This window comes from Onychomys torridus, chromosome 5, assembly GCF_903995425.1.
Source record: "Onychomys torridus chromosome 5, mOncTor1.1, whole genome shotgun sequence".
Classification (NCBI taxonomy): domain Eukaryota; kingdom Metazoa; phylum Chordata; class Mammalia; order Rodentia; family Cricetidae; genus Onychomys; species Onychomys torridus.
This window is the reverse complement of record NC_050447.1, coordinates 18,615,657-18,635,432: the sequence shown is the minus strand read 5'-3', so window position 1 is coordinate 18,635,432 and position 19,776 is coordinate 18,615,657. Positions and strand designations below refer to the sequence as shown.

Below are 19,776 nucleotides of genomic sequence, written 5' to 3'. Positions count from 1 at the left end.
AAGGAAGGGAAGACCACAGTAAGTGTTCGGCTACAGAGCTAAGGATAAGACTTGGAGATTAGATTTGGAGGATTGGCGGGAGAAGAGAAGATCCGCAGTTAGCCTGGCTGCTTCCCTAGCTTGAGTGGCCTGTGGATTCCCAGGCCTCTGCTGTAATTCTTAGAATGACAAGGCTTCGCTCTGGCATTGGTCAAAGTGATTTTCATAATTTGCAGGGATATTTGAGTTAATGGATAATGAAAAGCATTCTGCAGGAACCATCCAAGTTATATTGAAATGGAAATTCACCTACCTTCCACCAAGTGGATCAATAACTACTGAAGACCTAGGAAAGTTCATATACAGAGAAGAGCCAGAGGTTGTTCAGAAACTACCTCCAACATCTTCGGGTGTTACGTCAGTTGTAGTGAGTAACAGTGGCTTTCCATTTCAATTATAATGTTTTGAATATAAAGTTAATAGCCAAGTAATTCCACCAAAAACTAGCTGGAGCCTCCTCTAAAATGTAATGATCATTATAGTGTGATGTGTCATTTTATCTTAGGCACCAAAACCTAAACCAAGACAGCGTTTAACACATGTGGACAAAAAGGTCTCTTTTGTGGATACCATGCCGCACCTGAGTCCTGTGAGTAATAAATACTCCAAGTACCAGTGCCCTTTCTTGCAGCAAATACTTGACAGTGTAGACTGCACTGTACCTTTCTGACATAGGAAGAGACAGTAGACCCAGCCCATCTTTACTATGGTACCCCTCCATGACCCTATAGTCCTTTCCAGCTTCCAGATGAGTCTTCTGCTCCCATTTACAAAAGAGTCTTCGAAGAAGTTGTATAAATTCTGTCTCCCTTCCCTCATATTGTTTTTTGATCTTACACAGTCAAGCAGGTACCTGCCTAAAACTGTTCTTGTAATGAATACAAAATAACATACATGGTTTTCTTCCCATTATTTCAAGGAGACTTCTCCTCCTCCTCCTCCTTCTAAGGATATAAAGGATAATTCTCCAGAAATGGAACACATACCAGAAACAGAAAATACTATACCAACAGTTACATATACTTCCAAGGTATGCCTTTGTATTAAAATGATTTTGAAAGGTTTACTTTGGGACTTAAAAAACTATATTTTGTGGTTAGACATGATTTAGGAAATCATAGCATTTTTCCTACTTTTGAATATGACTTCCTCATGATAGAAAGATTTTAAAAATGATAAATATAGCAGATATAGTCATCCACACATTGGCAGAAAAATCTATAAATATGTAAACTAAATTCAGTGTAAAAATCATTTTGAGATTAATACATCTTCATTATTTTGTTTACTTTTGTTAAGACAAGATTTTATGTGTGCCAGGCTGATCTGAAACTCACTGTGTAGCTGTGGATAACCTTGAATTGCATATCCTCCTGCCTCCACCTCCACATGATGATATTAAAGACAAGCACTACCACACTAAGCTAACTTACATTCTTAATGTATATTTGGGTCTTTGTTGACCTGTGTGTTTTAATCTGTTCTACAGTCTAAGTGACTGTTTCCTAACGAGTCTTTAACAGCTATGTTGCGTGTCTCTGTGTGCTGTGTTGTTTGAATGATGGAGGTTGTTACAGAGGTAGAGTTGGGGGTAGGAGTGGTGCAGGAGGAAAAGGAATTGGAGGTGGTGCGGGGAGGAAGAGGAGGAGGAGGAGGAGGAGGTGGTGGTGGTGGTGATGGTGGTGGAGGAGGAGGAGGTGATGGTGTGCTTTAGAGACATGCTCACTTATAGTCCAGACTGGCTTAAAATTCACTTCTCCTTATGCAGTCTATGTTGGCCTCAAACCCCTTGTGCCGGGCTTCTGGGCATGAGACACTATATCCAGCTATCAATCTGTGTACTCAATCTCCAATTTTTATTGTTCTAGTGCTTCAACAAGAATGCCATACAGTGTAACCCAGGCAATAATAAATACAGCAATGTGCATCTCTTCTACATGTTTCACAGGAAAGTGTGGCTGAGGTAGAAAAACACGTAGAGAAAACGCAACAAGGAAAAGAAGAGGATATCTCTTTCCTCTCTGAGGGTCAGCTTGCATCACAAAGTGTGGCTTCCTCTGAAGATGACACAGAAGTAACAGAAGACCTGGAACCTGAAGGTGAGTTTGTGTTTAAACTGTTGTTGTCCACCTGACTCTGCTTTGCCTTCTCTGAGAACCTGTGTGTCTTCCTCAACGCATCATTCAGCTGTGAAAGCCACCTCATGATGCCCACCTCTTGGCAGAAGTGCTGGGTGAGGTTCTCTGTCCGGCTGTCCTCTCCTCTCCGTAGGTCAACTGGGTCTCCCGCATAGAATACAAGTGTCATTGCTGAGCTTGTCGCCAGTTTATGTCTTAGACGTCTTACATTCTCTTTGGGTTTGGTATTATCAATTGGATTATTCTTTAGCTTTGACATTTTTAGATTAAAATCAAGACATAAAAAAGAGAATTATGCTGTCTTATTTCATTAATATAAAGTGTAATAAACTTGAACTAATTCTGAATAGACAGGAAGCAGGGAAGTAGCATGTGGAAGCCTGGGTGGGTGCAAGTGAGAAAGAGTCAGAGGAAACGGGTGTTGGTTAGGTACACTGCCTTTTTAAAAACATGTATTTATTTTGCATATGCATGTACATGTATGTATGTTACACACACATTTGGAAGTCAAAGAATAGCTTTGGAGGGTTGGTTCTCTCCTTCCATGTAGGTTCCAGGTATCGAACTCAGGTCATCAGGCTTGGTGACAGGCATCTTTACCCACTGACCCATCTTGCCAGCCACTATTTGCTATTTAAATTAGGAAGATAGAAGTAGTCTCACAGAATTAAATGTCAAATAACAAATTTTGTAGTTTAAATGTGTATAGTTTATTATATATATATTTTTACCTCAATAGAACTGTCATTTTTTAAAATTCTTTAAAAGTAAGGATAACATTGATTTTTTTCACACACTATTTTGTGTAAGCCATTGGAAAATATCTGCTGTATGATGGCAGGTGTAGGCTCGGCTATTGTGGAAGCTCTGGTTCCATGTTGGAGCTGAGACTAAGCATCATTCTCCACTTACCACCCCCACAGCCTTTGTGCATCACTTGCCCAGACACTCTAGCAGGCACCCAGTGCCTCTCAGACTTAATTACTAAGTCATGAAAATTCATATGGCAGCTTAAAAGAATGCGTGGGAGAGGAATGGAAGAAAGATGTTCTTTCTATAATTGATGAGCCAAATGTAGGACCGCAGAAGCTAGTTGGGTCTGGCCTTGGTAGATAGCTTATGTCTCGTGCTCAGTTGCATGAATAGAAAAGGACTGCCTCTCACTGTGTAGCTACAGCTGCACGTGCCTAGTAACCATTTCATCAGCTTCCTATTGAGGTGAAAAAGAGACAAAGGCTGTGGACAGTGCCGTCAAGTACTGTAGAGAAAGACTTCAGAGTATAGGCTTGTTACAGAAGCAGAGTGCCACTGCTGCGGCATAGTCCTACAAGATGGCTGCATGGCATGAGGGGTGACCTCGTAGCTTGACATAGCTCTGTGAAGGCTGCTGACTGCCTAGTCAGCACAGATGTGCATGTATCATCCTTCGAACACACGGTGACAGAGGAAGGAAGGAAAAGTGGACATTTAGGACATTTGACTTCTGTTGGTGGTGTTCACAGTGCCATTGATACTTTTTCAACTGTGGTTAACTAGTTTCAGAGTTTTACTAACTTTCTAGGCTGATAAACAGAGTAATGGATTTTTCCATTGCATTTCATACCTATATGTCATTATGCCTCGCTTTCTTTCATTCTCCTCCTCTGCCCCCACCCCAGCTGCCTCCCTTTCTTCTCCCAGTTAATCCACTTCTTCTTTTCTATCACATGTATGGCATTACCACGCCTTTAATTGCTATGTAAACTGCTATGTCCGGAAGATGGAAAGATTGCCTAGTCCTCTCACCTGTATTTTGTGACTATCCTGTGAGTATATATGGAAGTTTGTAAAAGTGCTTCTAGTTTAAAATACAGTAAGCAGAATATAGCAAATTTGCTTAAAAAATTAGAGGAATTATGAAGCATAATAAAGTCCAGAAATGAAGAGAAAAAAAAGGAACTGGAGAGATGGCTTGGTTGGAAAAGGTGCTTGCCACCAACCCTGAAAACCTGAGTTTGATTCCCTGGACCACAGAAGAGAAGGGAAGAACCAACTCCTACAAGTTATACTCTGACTTGAACCACATATACCACACTTGTAGCGGCCCATGAACCACACACCCACAAATAGATAACTAAATGTAAAATTTTAAGGACAAAAAAGTAGTATTTATTACCTTATACATTATTTTCATTAATTTTATAATATAATAATAATTATTATTTTTATTTCTTTTGTGTTTACCAAAATTAAACATGGGAGTTTTTCAGGTTGCTTTTTCCTTTCCTAAAATATACATGCAAAAAGGGTAGACCCGGTTGTCGTGTTCTTCTTTTATGTTGTCTTGTGGCATGTGCAGTGAATATGTTGGCTAACTGGGTAAATGTTGGTTGTGTTTCCTGACAGATGAGGACAGGTCAGCTTCTGACAGTGATGACTGTATCATCTCAGGTTCTGTCTCCGAGGATAGCAGACAGGTGAGTAGCTTGATGCCAGGACATTGTTCTAAACTACGGCTGGTTGTCATTCTCAGTGTATCAGACTTCAGAAATGGAAATTTAAGGCAAAAGTATTTGTGGAAAAATGTTACTTGTCTTCTGCAAGACAATTTTACTGATACAGTTTTCCTCTGTGTGTTTATGTATATGTGCACACATGTTTATGCATATGTGTCGAGGCCAGAGATCAACACCAGAGGTATTACTCATTAACTCTGTATCTTATTTTTTGAGACAGTGTTGCTTGCTGAACTTGCCAGTTTGGTCAGACTATCCAGCCAGCATGCCCCGCAGAACCTAACTGTCTCTATCTCCCTAGTGCTAGGATTATAGACTCATACTGCTGTACCCAGATTTTGCTTTTTTTAATGGGTGTTTTAGGAATCAAACTCAGATTCTCATGCTTGTGTGAGAAACACTTAACCAAATGAACCACCGCCTTGGTTCCTGCTTATCCTTGTATTATGACATGGACTGCAACATGTAAGCATTACTTTTGCACAGAGTACCTGACACAGGTAGCAAGATCTACCTCTTGCTAAAGTCAGCCAACCTTCCTACTTCCCTTTCAGTTCCTGTACAAAGATGCATTCAAGCAGATCTGCATCTCAGAACATAACTGTGAGTTTACGTTGAAGTTGTAATAGCTTACCTACACAGCTTCAGAGAGTGTTCAGATCTAAATGTGTCTACTGCCAGACTGTCAGAATTACTTCACTTCTGACAGAAAAACTAAAACTGTTCAGAAAAATGATTAAATATGTCCAGGAATTCTTTGTTATATATAACACATCACTGAAATGTATATAAAATGAAATATTGAAAAGAAAATTATATTTCAAAATATACATGGGAGGTTTCCTGCCTTTAAGAGCTTATTTTTATCATAGAAGGAAAGATTTTATAAATTTCATGTAAATAGCACCAGGCAGGTCACACATGCCTAAGTTCTCAGTACTGAGAAGAATGAGTCGTGAGAATTGCAAGTTCAAGCCTAGCTAGCTTACAAAAGGAGCAGGGCTGGGGAGATGTCCATTGTGTAGACGTACTTGTCTCCAGGCCTGAGGACCTGTGTTCAACCCCTGGATCCCCCGAGGTGGAAGGAGAAAGCAGACTCTGGAGTTGTCTTCTCCCTGAACACATCATGTCATGGTACATGTGCACTCACATACATACACACACAATAAATACATATGTAATGATCGGGGTTTTTTTTGTTTTGTTTTGTTTTTTTCAGAAAAGAGAGAGACAAGTTGGTGGGTGTGGTTCAGTGGTAGAGCGCCTGCCTAACATTCAAGGCCTTGATCCCCACCACTAGAGTGGAAGTGAGGGAAGCAAGGATGGAGGAGCACAGGGAAGGGAGTGTAAATACAGTGGAAAGGCTTAGCATTCTCTCTCGCTCTGTAGTAACTCTCAGGGAGGTTTTTGTTGTTGGTTTTTAAAATTTCGACTTTATTGGAAAAATCCAATACTTCTTTTAACTCCTCTTTTACATATTCTAAGTTTAATATCTCTGTGAGACAAAACCATGAGCTAACATGTTTGTTACAATGCCTCCATGAAACAAAGGTGTACATCTGCCTCTGTGTGTGTGTGTGTGTGTGTGTGTGTGCGCGCATGTAGAGATCAAAGGCTGACACTAGTGTCTTCCTCCACACTCTCCACCTTAGTTTTTAACTAAGCTCTCACTGAACCTGGAGCTCACTGATGGTCTAGACTGTTTGGCAAGTGAACTCCAAGAATCTGTCTGCCTGTGTCCATCTCCTCAGTTCTGGGGTTACAGGCACCTGCTGTCGCAATAAGCTTTTTACAGGACTACTGGGGATCTGAATTACATAGCCCCAAGATATCTATTTTTATGTGCTTGTATTACCATAATTAGTATATAATTACCACTTATATTAACATTCTCTAACCTTTGGTAACCTGGTATGTGGAATATTCATTGCTTAAGATTAATAAATCAGGCCAGGCAGTCGTGGCCCACACCTTTAATCCCAGCACTCGGGAGGCAGAGCCAGGAGGATCTCTGTGAGTTTGAGGCCAGCCTGGTCTATGGAGCGAGATCCAGGACAGGCACCAAAACTACACAGATAAACCCTGTCTGAAAAAAAAAAAAAGATTGATAAATCAAAGAAGGAATTTTATACACACTTATCTGAACAGTTTTAATTATGCTACTCAGTTAAATTAAATTTAATATTTTTGCTTAATCAAATGCTAAACTGTTAAATATTTTGTCAAACCAATGAGTGGAAATTCTGAGCCTCCTATTAGAGCTGGTAACAATATCATTCATGGATGGATGGATGGATGGATGGATGGATGGATGGATGGATGGATGGATAGATAGATAGATAGATAGATAGATAGATAGATAGATAGATAGATAGATAGATATTTACTAAAAGAATTGGCTGCTATAATGGAGGTCTTCAGTGAGCAAGCTAGTGCTGCAGAAGAACAGACTGTGTATTGCCAAGTTGAATCCAAAGGCCTGAGAAGTAGGACATCCATTGGCAATGCTTTCTGATCTGAAAGCCAACAGGCTCGAGAACCAAGATTCTGCCCAGGCCAGGTTTGAAGGTGTATATTGATATAACCCTAGCACAAGGAGTCCCTTCTTTGTCTGTGTGTGTGGTGACTTTTGAGGTAAGGTTTCACTGTGTAGTTCTGGCTCCCCTGTAGACCAGGCTGCCTTGAGCTCATAGAAACCTGCCTGGCTCTGCCTTGTGAGTGCTGAGATTAAAGGTATGTTCCACTATGCCCAGCAAAGAGCTTCCTCTTACTCAGCCTTTTAGTGCCATTATCCCTTCAACTGACTGGACAGAGCCCATCCACTCTAGGGAGACCAATTTGTTGTTTTGAATCTATCTAGATTTTAAGCTATCCAGAAGCAAAAATACTCAGTTGTCAAGTCAGGAATGATTTCACAACCATTATGAATTGACCAAATGTCTGGGTACCACATGGCTTAATCAAGTTGGCAAATAAAATTAACCATCACCATTTCACTAAGAACCTTCCATTTATCATGGCTGCATATTTGATTTTTTTCTCTCTTTTATCAGTAGTTTATTCTGTAAAACAGTGCCAACTAAAGATTTAGTCTTTGAACATAAGAATATAAGAAATGAGATATTTAATCATTGCAGGGTCTATTAAGACAGTAGTACAAGAATATATTTATCTTGTCAGTTTATAAACAATATTCATTCCTCATGCTATAAGCTAGGAATTCACTGCCTACTGTAATAGCAACACATTATTCTGCCCCTGTTGTTAGGGAACTCTGTACTGATTGGAGAGATGTGCTTATGGAAAACCAACTCATGTTAATAATCCATCAACTAGATTGTAAATAAGATCAATAGCTAAGTCAGTCAACACTTGAATTCTTTACCTAATTTCTGACCTCCCTTCTCATTCTCCAAATGAGTAACCTGAGATCTTGAAAGGAAGAGACTGCCCACAGCCATTTCCCTCGTTAAGGATGTTGAAAGGAAGGATCAATTTGGGGTAATTTTAAAAACAGAAATGCTAAAGGATATGTATGCTCTGATCTGGCATACCCAGCTCCTTCCCTTACAATGATTTGGCTAACTTCATCTGCTTCTTTTGCTTATTGCCCAAAGATAGTCACACACACCAAAAAAAAATGCCCATCCCTGAGGGAAGAGACCTGATTAGTCATATCTAACCTCTGGACTGGGCCCATGATCATTATCACCCTGCATCACATGGTAAAGAGAGTCCTGCTATAGCTGTGACATCTCAAAGACAAAAAGAAAATTATATGCACATCTAGTGCAGGAAGGGATACAAAAATGCACCAACTTGCAACCTTTCTGTAAGAAGGAGGTCTTGTTTACAGTGTAGTGGAACAACAGATACTTTGGATGTTGGCCTGAAGTAGACAGCAGGGACAGTGTAGCAGTTAATCTTATTTTCAAAACATTATTCATCATCTTTAATTAACTTTGAATGCAGAGAAAGGGTTTTTCTAAATTTTATTATCCTAGACCATCACAGATGCACATTAGGCAATGTTTGAAAACATTGCTTACTGTCACATTAAGAGGAACTGCTCTTGGCATCTATCTCATGGGCAGAGGTCGAGCTAAAGTAAACATGCTGCAGTGTTCAAGACCCACAACAAAGAGCTCTCCAACTTAATAGGCCAATACAATTTTAATTTGCTGTCCAAAATACAATTCATGAAGAAGTATTGAAGCTTCATCCCCAAGGCTGCTGTTAAGAGCTGAGGCCTGGAGGAGGTTGTCTGGGTCATGAGGACTCCAAGATCATGAATAGAATTAGCACTCTTATAAAAAGGCAGAATGAAAGAGAGCACTCCTGCTCTCCTGCCACAAGAGAACATAATGTTCCTCCTCTCTGAAGGACACAGCATCAAGTCCCCCCGTCAGCGACACAGCAGACACCAGACCTGCCGGCACCTTGACCCTGAGCTCTTCACCCTTTGGAACTGTGCATATGAGTTCATTAATTATAAGTTTCCCCAACTGTAATATTCGTACCAATGGACTAAGACAGTGACATGCACATTTCCTATTGATTATGTCAGTTTTTTTGCATGCTACTTTAGCAAATGATTTAATGTGAAAAATGGAGCCTTTTAAAAACTTTAATGATTAAAAACCATAGACAAATGTATATCCTTTATCCAAATCCACGAACTGTTAGCATTTTGCTGCATTTGTTTTGCCCTTCAGATTCTTACACATATATCTGTGTGAACATACATCCTTACATGTACGTAGAGAGCTGCTAGGAACCATTTTAGAACTGCGAAGATGGCCCTTCACCTCTAAGAATTTACAGCAACAAGACAATGGTGTTATATAATTCTGAGTACCTAAGATAAAACAAACACTTATTTCCCCTACTAAACTCTGGTAACACAAAACAGAACACTCCTATAATCAGATGTTGTGGGAGTTCCCCCATAAGCCAAGTACCTCCTCAAGAAACACCCAGATATGTGAACTCTAATTTGCTTCAGTTCTGACATGCCTATAAACAAAATCAGAAGCTACAAGTTAAGAGAACACCCCCATAGGACTGAACCCCCACTCTATATACCAAGCTCAATCCAATTGTTTTACCTGTGCTTCTTATAATAAACTGGGGTTTCAACAACCTCATTGGGTTCAATTAGTTCACTAGAGTGACTCACAGAACACAGGCCACCATTCACTTGCCTTTACTCTAAATATCTCATGTAGATGGAGACACTTAGGACAAAATACATAAGAGGCCTGTGCTTCCATGCCCTCTCTGAGTGCACCATGCTTGAAACCCCCACATCTCTTCAGTTCTCTCAGAGATCTGCATTCTCACAGCTTGGGGGATTATATGGAATCTCTGTTATATAGGTATGACACATTAAATCTGGCCACTGATAATCAAGTTGACCCTCAGCCCCCTCCAGTCCCTGGAGGTTATGAAGTCTGACTGAAAGTGACAACTCTAATCCAACCTCCTCTTTGAGGAGATCAGCATCTACTCATCTCATAGGACCTCCAGAGGTTCTAAGGACTCCAGGACCTGTATGTTAGACTACTAGAAAAAGACCACAGCACCTCACTAATCTACAGTTGTCATGAAATCCTGCCACTTATCCCAATAGTATCATTTATAGGTATCTAAATTGTGTCTTGTTTTCCACGTCTCTTTAGCTGTTATTGATCTGTAGTGGTGGCTCAGCATTTGTTTTGGTCTTCTGTAACACTGACTGTGGAGCACAGACCATCTGTGTTATAGGATGTCCTGAGTTTGGATTTCCCTGGTCTTTCTCTGGTGTTGAGATCAGATTCTGGTTATTCTGGGAATACCACAAAAATGATGCTGTGTTCTTTCAGCACAGCATGTCAAGGGGGAAGGCATCATTTTGATGGATTATTGATGGTATGAATTATGGTTGAAGTGTAGTATCACCAGTAGTAGTAGTAGTCCTATTATTATTACTTCTTGTTGTTGTTGTTGTTGTTGAGACAAGATCATACACCATAGTCCACACTGTTTTGGAACTCACTGTGTAACCAGGCTGGCCCTGAACTCAAGAGTAATCTTGCCACAGTCTCCCAAGTGCTAGGACTGCAGGCATAAGCTACAGCTCCCTGCTCGGTTTGTAGCTTATTAGTTCACCAGATGTCTTTAGGAGCTACATGGTATAGAAATCTCAGGACAGTGATGCATAGTCTTTGCAGACAGGTGGGCATGTCAGTCAGATTATCACTACTTGTAGAAACCCTGTGATAACCATCCTTTGAAGAGTCTCAAAATAAACCAAACCAATCCAAACTAAACTAAACCAAACCCTAATCAAATCAAACCACTAAGCCAAAACCAAACTAAACCAAACCCTATGCTGCCTCAAACCAATCTAAACCAAACCAAACCATCACTAAACCCAACCCAAGCTAATCAGACCAACCCTACTAGGCCTCAGAACTCTACACTCACCCTTTCAGCTCACTGACCTGGGGCTCCTCAAGTGTTCTGCAATTACCTTGTTCCATCCAAAAACTGTTTCGAACCTCAACACTTCTTGCTCCATGTTTTAAATTCTCATGCTTTTCTCACTGGCCTCTGAATCCTTCCCTGCTTTTCCCTAGCTCCTAATTATCTGTAACACTGTTCAAGCGTTGCTAACTCTATAAAGTCATCCTTCATCGTGGCCCCTTAAAGAAGACACCTCTTAAAGCATTCTTTCCACACCCTGAACTCCATTCTCCTTGCATTAATTGCCTGTTTTATTAGTCACCACTTCATAACTTTCGCCCTTCTCAGATCTCAGTTCCACAGTAGAAGCAGGGCAGGCATGGTACGTACTCGTGGAATCCCAGCACTCGGGAGACTGAGGGAGCTGCTCTACAGAGAGAGAGAGGGAAAGAGGGAGAGAGGGAGAGAGGGAGAGAGAATGCCTTAAAAGCCTTTACAGATAACCTAAACATATGTTCTCACATATTTAATCATATCTGAATAGCGCATAGTACCCATATAATAAATTCTATCCAAACAGATGTATTTTCTAAGGAATCCTGATGAGGAGGACACAATTCAAAAACTATTTTTGAGTGAGGCTGGTGATGGAAGCCTGGCGGGTGGTGAGCCCTTGAAGTACAGGGACTGTTTCTTTTATAGCTGTCTGATTCCAGTGGGTGCTATGGAAAGGAGAATCCCAGGCGTGCTTAGCACAGAAAACACTTAGTAACCTGTTTGCTGCAGTCCAGGTCTGCCATGTTCCCCAAAGGCCCACATGTTGTTGCATGCTGGTCTTGGCACTATTGGGAAATTGAGTCTCAAAGGAGGAAGTTAAGCTTTGGGGTGTACTTCAGAAGGAGATCCTGCGACAGCAGCCCCCTCTGTCTCTTCTTGGCCGTGAGGTGGGCAGTCTTCCTCCTCTTCCCTGTGTTCATGCTATGGTGTGCCTTCTGACACAGACCAGAAGCAACAGGCTCAGCTGGCTGCAGACCAACCCTGGGAAGTGTTAGCCCAGACTAGAGGCCTGTTATGTTGCCAAGGCTAATGTCAGACTCCTAGGCTCAGAGCAATCCTCCAGCCTCAGCTTCCTGAGTAAGTAAGTCTACAGATAAACACCACTAAACCTAACAATTTTGAAGAATTGAAGAAACAATGGACTCGTTCATTAAGCAGACAAGTGATGCTTACTCTAAGGCCTGGGAATAAAGCAGTCTAAGAAATGGGCTCCTATTTATTTTAGACGGTTTTTTTTTTCTTTTATGTGTGTTAATGTTTTGCCTGCATGTGTGTCTGCACTACACAGAGGCCAGAAAAGGGAGTCCAATGCCCTGAACTGGAGCTACAGACAGTTGTGAGCTGCCATGTGGGTACTGAGAATTGAACCTGGGTCCTCTGGAAGAGCAACAACAACAACAACAAAAAAAAAAAAAAAAAAAAAAAAAAAACACTGAGCCGTCTAGGCTCCTATTCTTTTTTTTTCTCCTTTTTTTTATTTATTATATTTGTGTTTTAATTGTCGAGAAAGAGGAGAGACTGTAAGAGTGTGAATTGTTGAGACCAAGATTGGAAAAGCACAGGGACAAATAGCCAAACTAATGGAAGCACATGAATTATGAACCAAAAGGCCCCCAGCTGTAGCAGGTCCTCTGCATAAGTGAGACAATTGAGTAGCTTGAACTGTTTGGGAGGCATCCAGGCAGTGGGCCCCAGACTTGTTCTTAGTGCATGAGCTGGCTGTTTGGAGCCTGGGGCTTAAGCTCCCATTCTTAAGGAGTCTGTTCTTGGGATGTATTTTAAAAGGTAGATTCCATGTAAAGAATAGTTAGAGGTAACGTAGTTTAAAAGTTATTGGATAACCCCCCCTATATTACCCTTCTTCACAGACTTTTAGAACTGCTTCCTTTTATAATGTTGCAGTGAGGACTAGAAATAGTGTCCCAGATAAATCTCACTGATGACAGGAACACTGTGGGCTTGAATTCTCTAGTATCACTGTGTAAGCAGTTTAAGATCACTTAGTTTCTTTTTTGTGTTAACAGACCCTGACAGCTCATAGTTATCTCTTAGAATGTTGATCCTTAAAAGGAATCTAACAGATTTCCCAGGACTTGGACATATTTCTTGGTTCCTTCCCTTTCCTTTGTGTCTGTGATCTATAATTAATCATAGATTACTTCATTTTGTTTCATTTCATTTACAACATTTATGAGCTTCACTTTGTCAGTATGAAATGCCTGTCCCCTCCTTTCCTTTCCAAAGTGGTATAATTAGTGTTAGCATCTTTTTTAACAGGCTACATAAAGTTTAGTGGCGGGATTAAATCAAGTCATTAGCATAATGTGCTACCCAATTGGCCCCTATCTCTCTTAGTTTCCCGGACATCAAAGGGACCCAGAGCGCGAGTGTAATTGGGCCTTGCTGGCCTGTCAGATCCCGTCAGCCTGATGACTGCTGCTTTTGCTAAAAAGCTTCTAGGCATGATAATTAATGGGGGTAGGGAACGGAAGTCTGGGAAATGTAAAACTTTGGACATTTCTCTATGAATATTTTATTAATTTGAATAATCATAAGTTAACAGTATCAATTTGATGTATAATACATCGATTAGAAGCCTTGTTTCAGAGCCTCAAAATAGATGTCAAAACTGAGAACCTGTACTTGCCATGGCATTGAAAAATTAATCCTTTTGCATCATTGTCAAGTTTATCACTTAAAGAGTGTGTCCACTTTCCACAACAAAATATATGCCATCAGCTCATAGGTGTTGTACGGCTATTCTTAGTTATCAACTTGACTACATCTGGAATTAACTAAAACCCAAGTAGCTGGCTTCACCTGTGAGGGATTTGAAGTAAGAAGACCCACTTTCAATATAGATCTTTTGAGGTGAGAAGGTATACCTTCCATCTGGGCCACACCTTCAGGTGGCCATCTATAGAAAGGACACAGAAGAAGGAAGATTGCTCTCTGCTTGTGCTCGCTCTGGCTGGCAAGTCTATGTCTTCACTGGTATTAGAGTCTGCTTCTTCGGGATTCTAGTGTCTACTGAAGACCAGCTGAGACACCCAGTCTCAATAGCAACTACTGGATTCTTGGACCTTCCATTGGTAGAGAGCCATTGTTGGACTAGCTGGACCACAGCCTATAAGACACTCTAATAAATCCCCTTTAGATAGATAGATAGATAGATAGATAGATAGATAGATAGATAGATAGATAGATGATTCCTTTTATCCGTTCTGTTCTTTGAAAGAACCCTGACTAATGCAGGTGTATTCAATGTGTTTGCAGGTAAGAACTGCGAATTGCAAGGAGAGAGAGTGGGCTTTAGTGTGCAGGATACCTTGACACCACTCGCGCTGTTTCCCCTAATGGTGGTTGTGTAAAAGCAACCTTGGTCATCTGGACTACCATTCAGTCCACTGGAACATCATCACTAAACAATAAGCTTACATTCCCAGCTGCTGCAGAGATGATATCAGCAAATACATTTTAAAACTTCCAAGATTAAGATGGAAAAAATGCCCTAGTTTTAGAATTCACCTATTAAAAAATTATCAAATGACTTAAGAATCTTATATGATATCCTACCATTGGGTAATAAGCCTCTCTCAGTGTTTTAGGTATAAAAACTTATGCTAGCAAGTAGGTTTTTAAGTATGTTTTACATAAAATCAGAACTGTTGCCTTGTTTTGCTGATAAGGATTGCTTTTTAAAACTGTTTTATGTTTTTTAACCTAATCTTTAGTGTGCTATGAGGGGCTTAGCTACACTGCTCACCAGTTTATTGTCTATGTCCTCTACAGGGGGAGATTGAGTGGTTTCGCAGAGACCATGTAATATAAAGTGCCAAAAGTACTTGCTGTCTGATCCTTACAGAAAAATTGTCAGCTCTTAATTCATTGGATGGGATATGCTTTGTAAATTCCCGTAGGAGACCGCAGATTAGACTAAGCATCTGTGCTGGGCTGAGAAGTCTGAACCAGTATAGAAAAAAATCACAATAACTGAGTTTTGTTTGGTCCTGAAAGGCCACATAGCCAATTATTCCAATGCTAACAGGCAGTCAGACAGTAACCAATTGGCTGGTTGGAGAGGTAGGAACCAGTTAAGTTAGTTTCTGGGTTTCACATGGGTTTTGGTGACTGCCATCTGATCACATGGCTGGCTGGTGTTCTCAGAACGTGCTCTGGTTCTGGGAGCTGCTCAGTGCACAGATCAGCTGACTCCCATTTGTTCGGATAAGTTCTACTAGATTTAGTGTCCAAGGAACTTTACCTTTAGACGCTTAAACAGAAGCTGTTATTTGTTTATTATTTATATGTGACCAGTGGCTTTCAACCTGTGGGTTGTGACTCTTGTGGAGGTTGAATGATCCTTTTACAGGGGTCACATATCAAATATTTACATTACAGTTCACATATCAAAATTACAGCTATGAAGTAACAATGAAAATAATTTTATGGTGTGGGGTCACCACAATATGAGGAACTGTATTAAAGGGTCCCAGCATTAGGAACATTGAGAACCACTGTATTAGACTGTTCCTAATGATGACGCAGATTGCCTCTGCAAAAGAAATTAAATTATTTTAGGTTATTTAGTACTAATCCTGTACTAAAATGTCACATGACTAAAGAACAGTTTAATGTGGACATTCTGGAAATTTCTCTGTAAGTAACAGAGAAGGATCAGTGAACACAAGATGAGTACATGGTAACTGAGTAAACCTCGAACTAGCAGTGTCCATATCATCTGACAGTTTGTGAGAGAGGCAACCTGAGCCCTACCCAATACAGGTGGATCAGAGGTTTTAAGAAGGGCCCCCAAACCTCTGTTGTATCGTGTAATTGTGGGCTACTAGTGGCTTAGGACAGCTGTAAGGAAAAGCCGGACTCTCTACCCCTGGGTGCCATGAAAATCATCGAGGGGGCATTTTACCAGGACCCCAGCCTCTCCCCATGTCAGTGCAACCAGCAGAGCACTTGGAGCTCCCCATGGAGTCTAACAAGCAGCCCTGACTGAGGGCCACTGTGCAATACCTGTTCTAGGTGCTGGTGCAGGTACAGCAGCAGATCAGTTGCTGGAGCTGGGCAAGGGGCTTTTTAAAATCTCTCTCCTTCCTTCACACACCACCATAGTAAACCATGTGGATGGTAGACATCCTTGTTCAACGTGAAAAGTCTTACAAGCCATGTTTTGGAAGTGGTACTAAGCCTCTTTAATTTGCTGACCATTATAGACACACTAGTTTTCATGGAGTAGAACATGGACATAGGAACATTTTAAAAGTAAACACTCTCAGTTATCCCTAGTACCACTTTAACCCCATCACTGACGTTTTCAGTGTTTAGGTTTGTTCAGTGTGGTGCATGGTAACAACTTGTTAGAAAAGAGAGGTTATCTACTAATGAAAACTGGCTTGGCTTTGTTCGTTAACAGCATTACCTTGGCACTGAATTCTGGAGACACACCATCTTTCTATATCTTATTTCTCCCAAATAATTACCATCTTCAGAAAGCAAAACTTTTCAAAGCCTGTATGAAGATGAGTTTGGGGAGAAGAGGGAGGAGTCCTGGGAGTCAAACCCAGAACTGTATATTGTGCACCAACACTGAGCAACATCCTTAGCATTTGATTTTATTGAGGCAGCACCTAATTAGGTAGCCCAGACTGGCTGAAGTTCAGTCTTCCCCTCAGCCTCCCAAGTGATGAGATTAAAGCCTGCACCACCATTCCTCTCAAAAGAGGATATTAGTCCTGCTACACAGAAGCCTTGCAGCTGGTGTATAAAGTCAAGAGGCCTTCTTTGAATCTTTGGAGTGGCTTTTCCGACACCCAGCCTGAAAGAAGGCAGTAGAAGACTCCTCTTGTCAGTTTGCATTCCTTACACAGCCTCTGCCACCATCAGTAGTGAGTGTGAGTGTTTGAATCACTCTTTTGTACTTAGCACCTCAGTTAAAACTAATTCTTCAATGGTATAGCTGTAGATCATCACCTTCTATTTCTGTTTTGTTTCTACTGCTTTGTTACAAAGAACCAAGTCCCACCTATTAAGTCTCCTACAGGCAGACATTGTGGTATTTTGCACACTCAGTATACTAGTTTGTGTTCCTGTTGCTGTGATAAAATCTCATGAGCAAAAGCACACTGGAGAGAGTGGGGTTTGTTTTGCTTACGTTACAGTCCATCATTAAGGGAGGCCAAGGCTCCAGGAGCTTGAAGCAAATCCCACAGAGGAGCGCTGCTTGCTGGTTTGCTTCCATGCCTTGTTTAGCTGCCTTCCATATACAGCCCAGACCCCTCTGTCTAGGGCTAGCACTGTTCACAGTGGGCTGGGACCTCCTGTGACACCAATCAAGAAAATGGCCCACAGGCCAGACTGATGTAGGCAGCAACCCAGGGATGTCTAGGTTTGTGTCAACCTGACCAAAGCCAGCACAAAACGAAACAAAACGCGACTCCATTATCATATATGTAATAGAAGTGAACGGGAGTTAGCATGATTTGACTAAGATAAGTAAATCTCAAAAACATAATATCGGATGACAAAATTAATTATGAAATGACTACCACCAATGGAAAACCGAAGAATAGAAAAGAATGTCATATACTGGTTATGGACACAACAGACATAGAAAATATGACAGTATGCTTTGGGATGATACAGCCAATTTCAGAACAGATCCTCTGGAAAGTAGGAAAGACAGGACAATTTGGCATTTGGGGAATTTACCTTTATTAATATTACTGTTAATATTCATTTCTTCAGCAAAAGGATTGACTTATACATAGCAAAACATGGCAGTTTTGTAAGACAGTGGGTACTTAAAAGCCAAATTATTTTCTGTACTTTTCTCACACTGTCATGTTTTATAATTGAAAAAATAATGTGAAGCCAGCAAGATGGCTTAGTGGATAAAGGTGCCATTGCCAAGCCTGACTGCCTGAGTTCAGTCCTCAGGACCCACAAGGTAGAAGAGAACGACTCCCTCAAATTGTCCTCTTGCCACAAACTCACTGTGGCATTTGAGTACTGTGGCACATACACATACATGCAAGCGTGCGCGCGCGCACACACACACACACACACACACACACACACACACACACACACATAAATAAATGTAGTTTTAAAAATAAAATACATAGAAAATTGAATGCCATCTCATTACAGAAATTGAGACTAAAATGAAACACCTCTATAACCTCACCACTGCTGGGGCAGTTTTACTGGCTGAGACAAGTTGCAGAGCATTATCACAAGTCATTCTCACTGAAAGCCATGACAGTGGGTGTAGGGCTGTCAGCCAGAGCGCTTCTCTGAGCACAGCCAAGTGAGAGTGCCCATTTGGCATATGCAAGGTCCTAGGTTCCGTCCCTAGCACTGGAGAAAACAGGCAGCCAACCCCACTGTGTCACTGCAGTGTCTAAACTCAGAGGAACTAGGCAGGATGCTGTGAGATCAAACATGGACATTTTCAGCTTGCTAACAACAACCTCAACAGCACTATAGAGAACTGTGGCTGGATATAAAGTAGCGTCAGTCAGGGCAGTAGTGGAACAGAGCCAAAATCATTTTTCTCTGAGTAACACAAGCTGTCATCAGGTTTCCAGATCATTCAGTCATGTAATGTGTAGTGTCCATCTATACTGACACTAAGAATAAGTTGTGTGCAGTTCTTATCTGAGTCACTTTCTGTTACTTCTGCTCACCACAGTCACAGTTTATAAATGTTCTTCTTACATGCTGATGTTGACATCCTCTAACTAGGGGAGCGGATGGGGCAACTGGTAAACATGACAGTGATGGAAGACATCAACTTACCTAGTACCAAAGGTCCACACCCATAAAGGGGAAACAGCAGGAAGAGCTGGAGCCTGTACCATCTGGCTAATGCATCTTGTGGATGCTAATGCTGTGCAGGGCTGTCACATGTCCCTTACTTTAGTTATATTAAACAGACTTTAGAAGGCTTCTACTGAAAAGGACTGCCCCCCTCATGTGCATACAAGTGTGGGGGTGGGAGGGTTGTAGGTGTGTATGTTTGAGACAGACTCTCACTTATGAGCCTAGGCTAGCCTCAAACTCATGTTGATCCTCATGCCTTAGCTCCTAAGTGCTGAGACCATTCCCAGCTTCATTCACTGTCTTCTCAATCATTATATTATTACTCCTAATTCTGTTAGTTAAAATGTCTTTATTGTAATAAATTTCAAACATACAGAAGAGTTAAAGTAATACTACCCTGCCACCCAGATTCAGTGTATTAATCTTTCAGCTAGTCTTCCCCAATTAAAATCTAGAATAATAAGCATTTTTTGCAGTAGTTAAAAATCACCAATTTCCTAAAATGTATCACACATAAACATTTTTCAAATGAGAAAGTCCTAGAAACAGCAGCTTCAATAGTTCTGACAATATAAAAGATATTCTGACTATAAAGCAGATATTCATTCTCCCGTTTCCCACTAAATGTTTATCATGATCCTACTGTGTGCAGGTATTGGTAAGGATGCTAAACCACAGACAGGTAAGCTCTTTGTCTCCCTACCTGGCCTCACAGTCTATAGAGAAGCAGCTAGGTGAGGACTCCATGCATTACAGTGGGT

The 19,776-nt window shown here is 41.0% G+C and overlaps 1 protein-coding gene across 4 annotated transcripts in view; it reads left to right on the top strand.

Moving 5' to 3' along the window:
• The window catches only part of Rpgrip1l (RPGRIP1 like), a 98,816-nt gene that overhangs the window by 60,399 nt on the left and 18,641 nt on the right, over positions 1-19,776 (top strand). For all 4 annotated transcript variants that reach the window (XM_036187369.1, XM_036187367.1, XM_036187368.1 and 1 more), the window contains 5 exons: positions 216-406; positions 545-628; positions 959-1,069; positions 1,988-2,138; positions 4,563-4,633. In XM_036187369.1, coding sequence (XP_036043262.1) covers positions 216-406; positions 545-628; positions 959-1,069; positions 1,988-2,138; positions 4,563-4,633 — 608 coding nt within the window. The remainder of the gene's footprint in view (positions 1-215; positions 407-544; positions 629-958; positions 1,070-1,987; positions 2,139-4,562; positions 4,634-19,776) is intronic.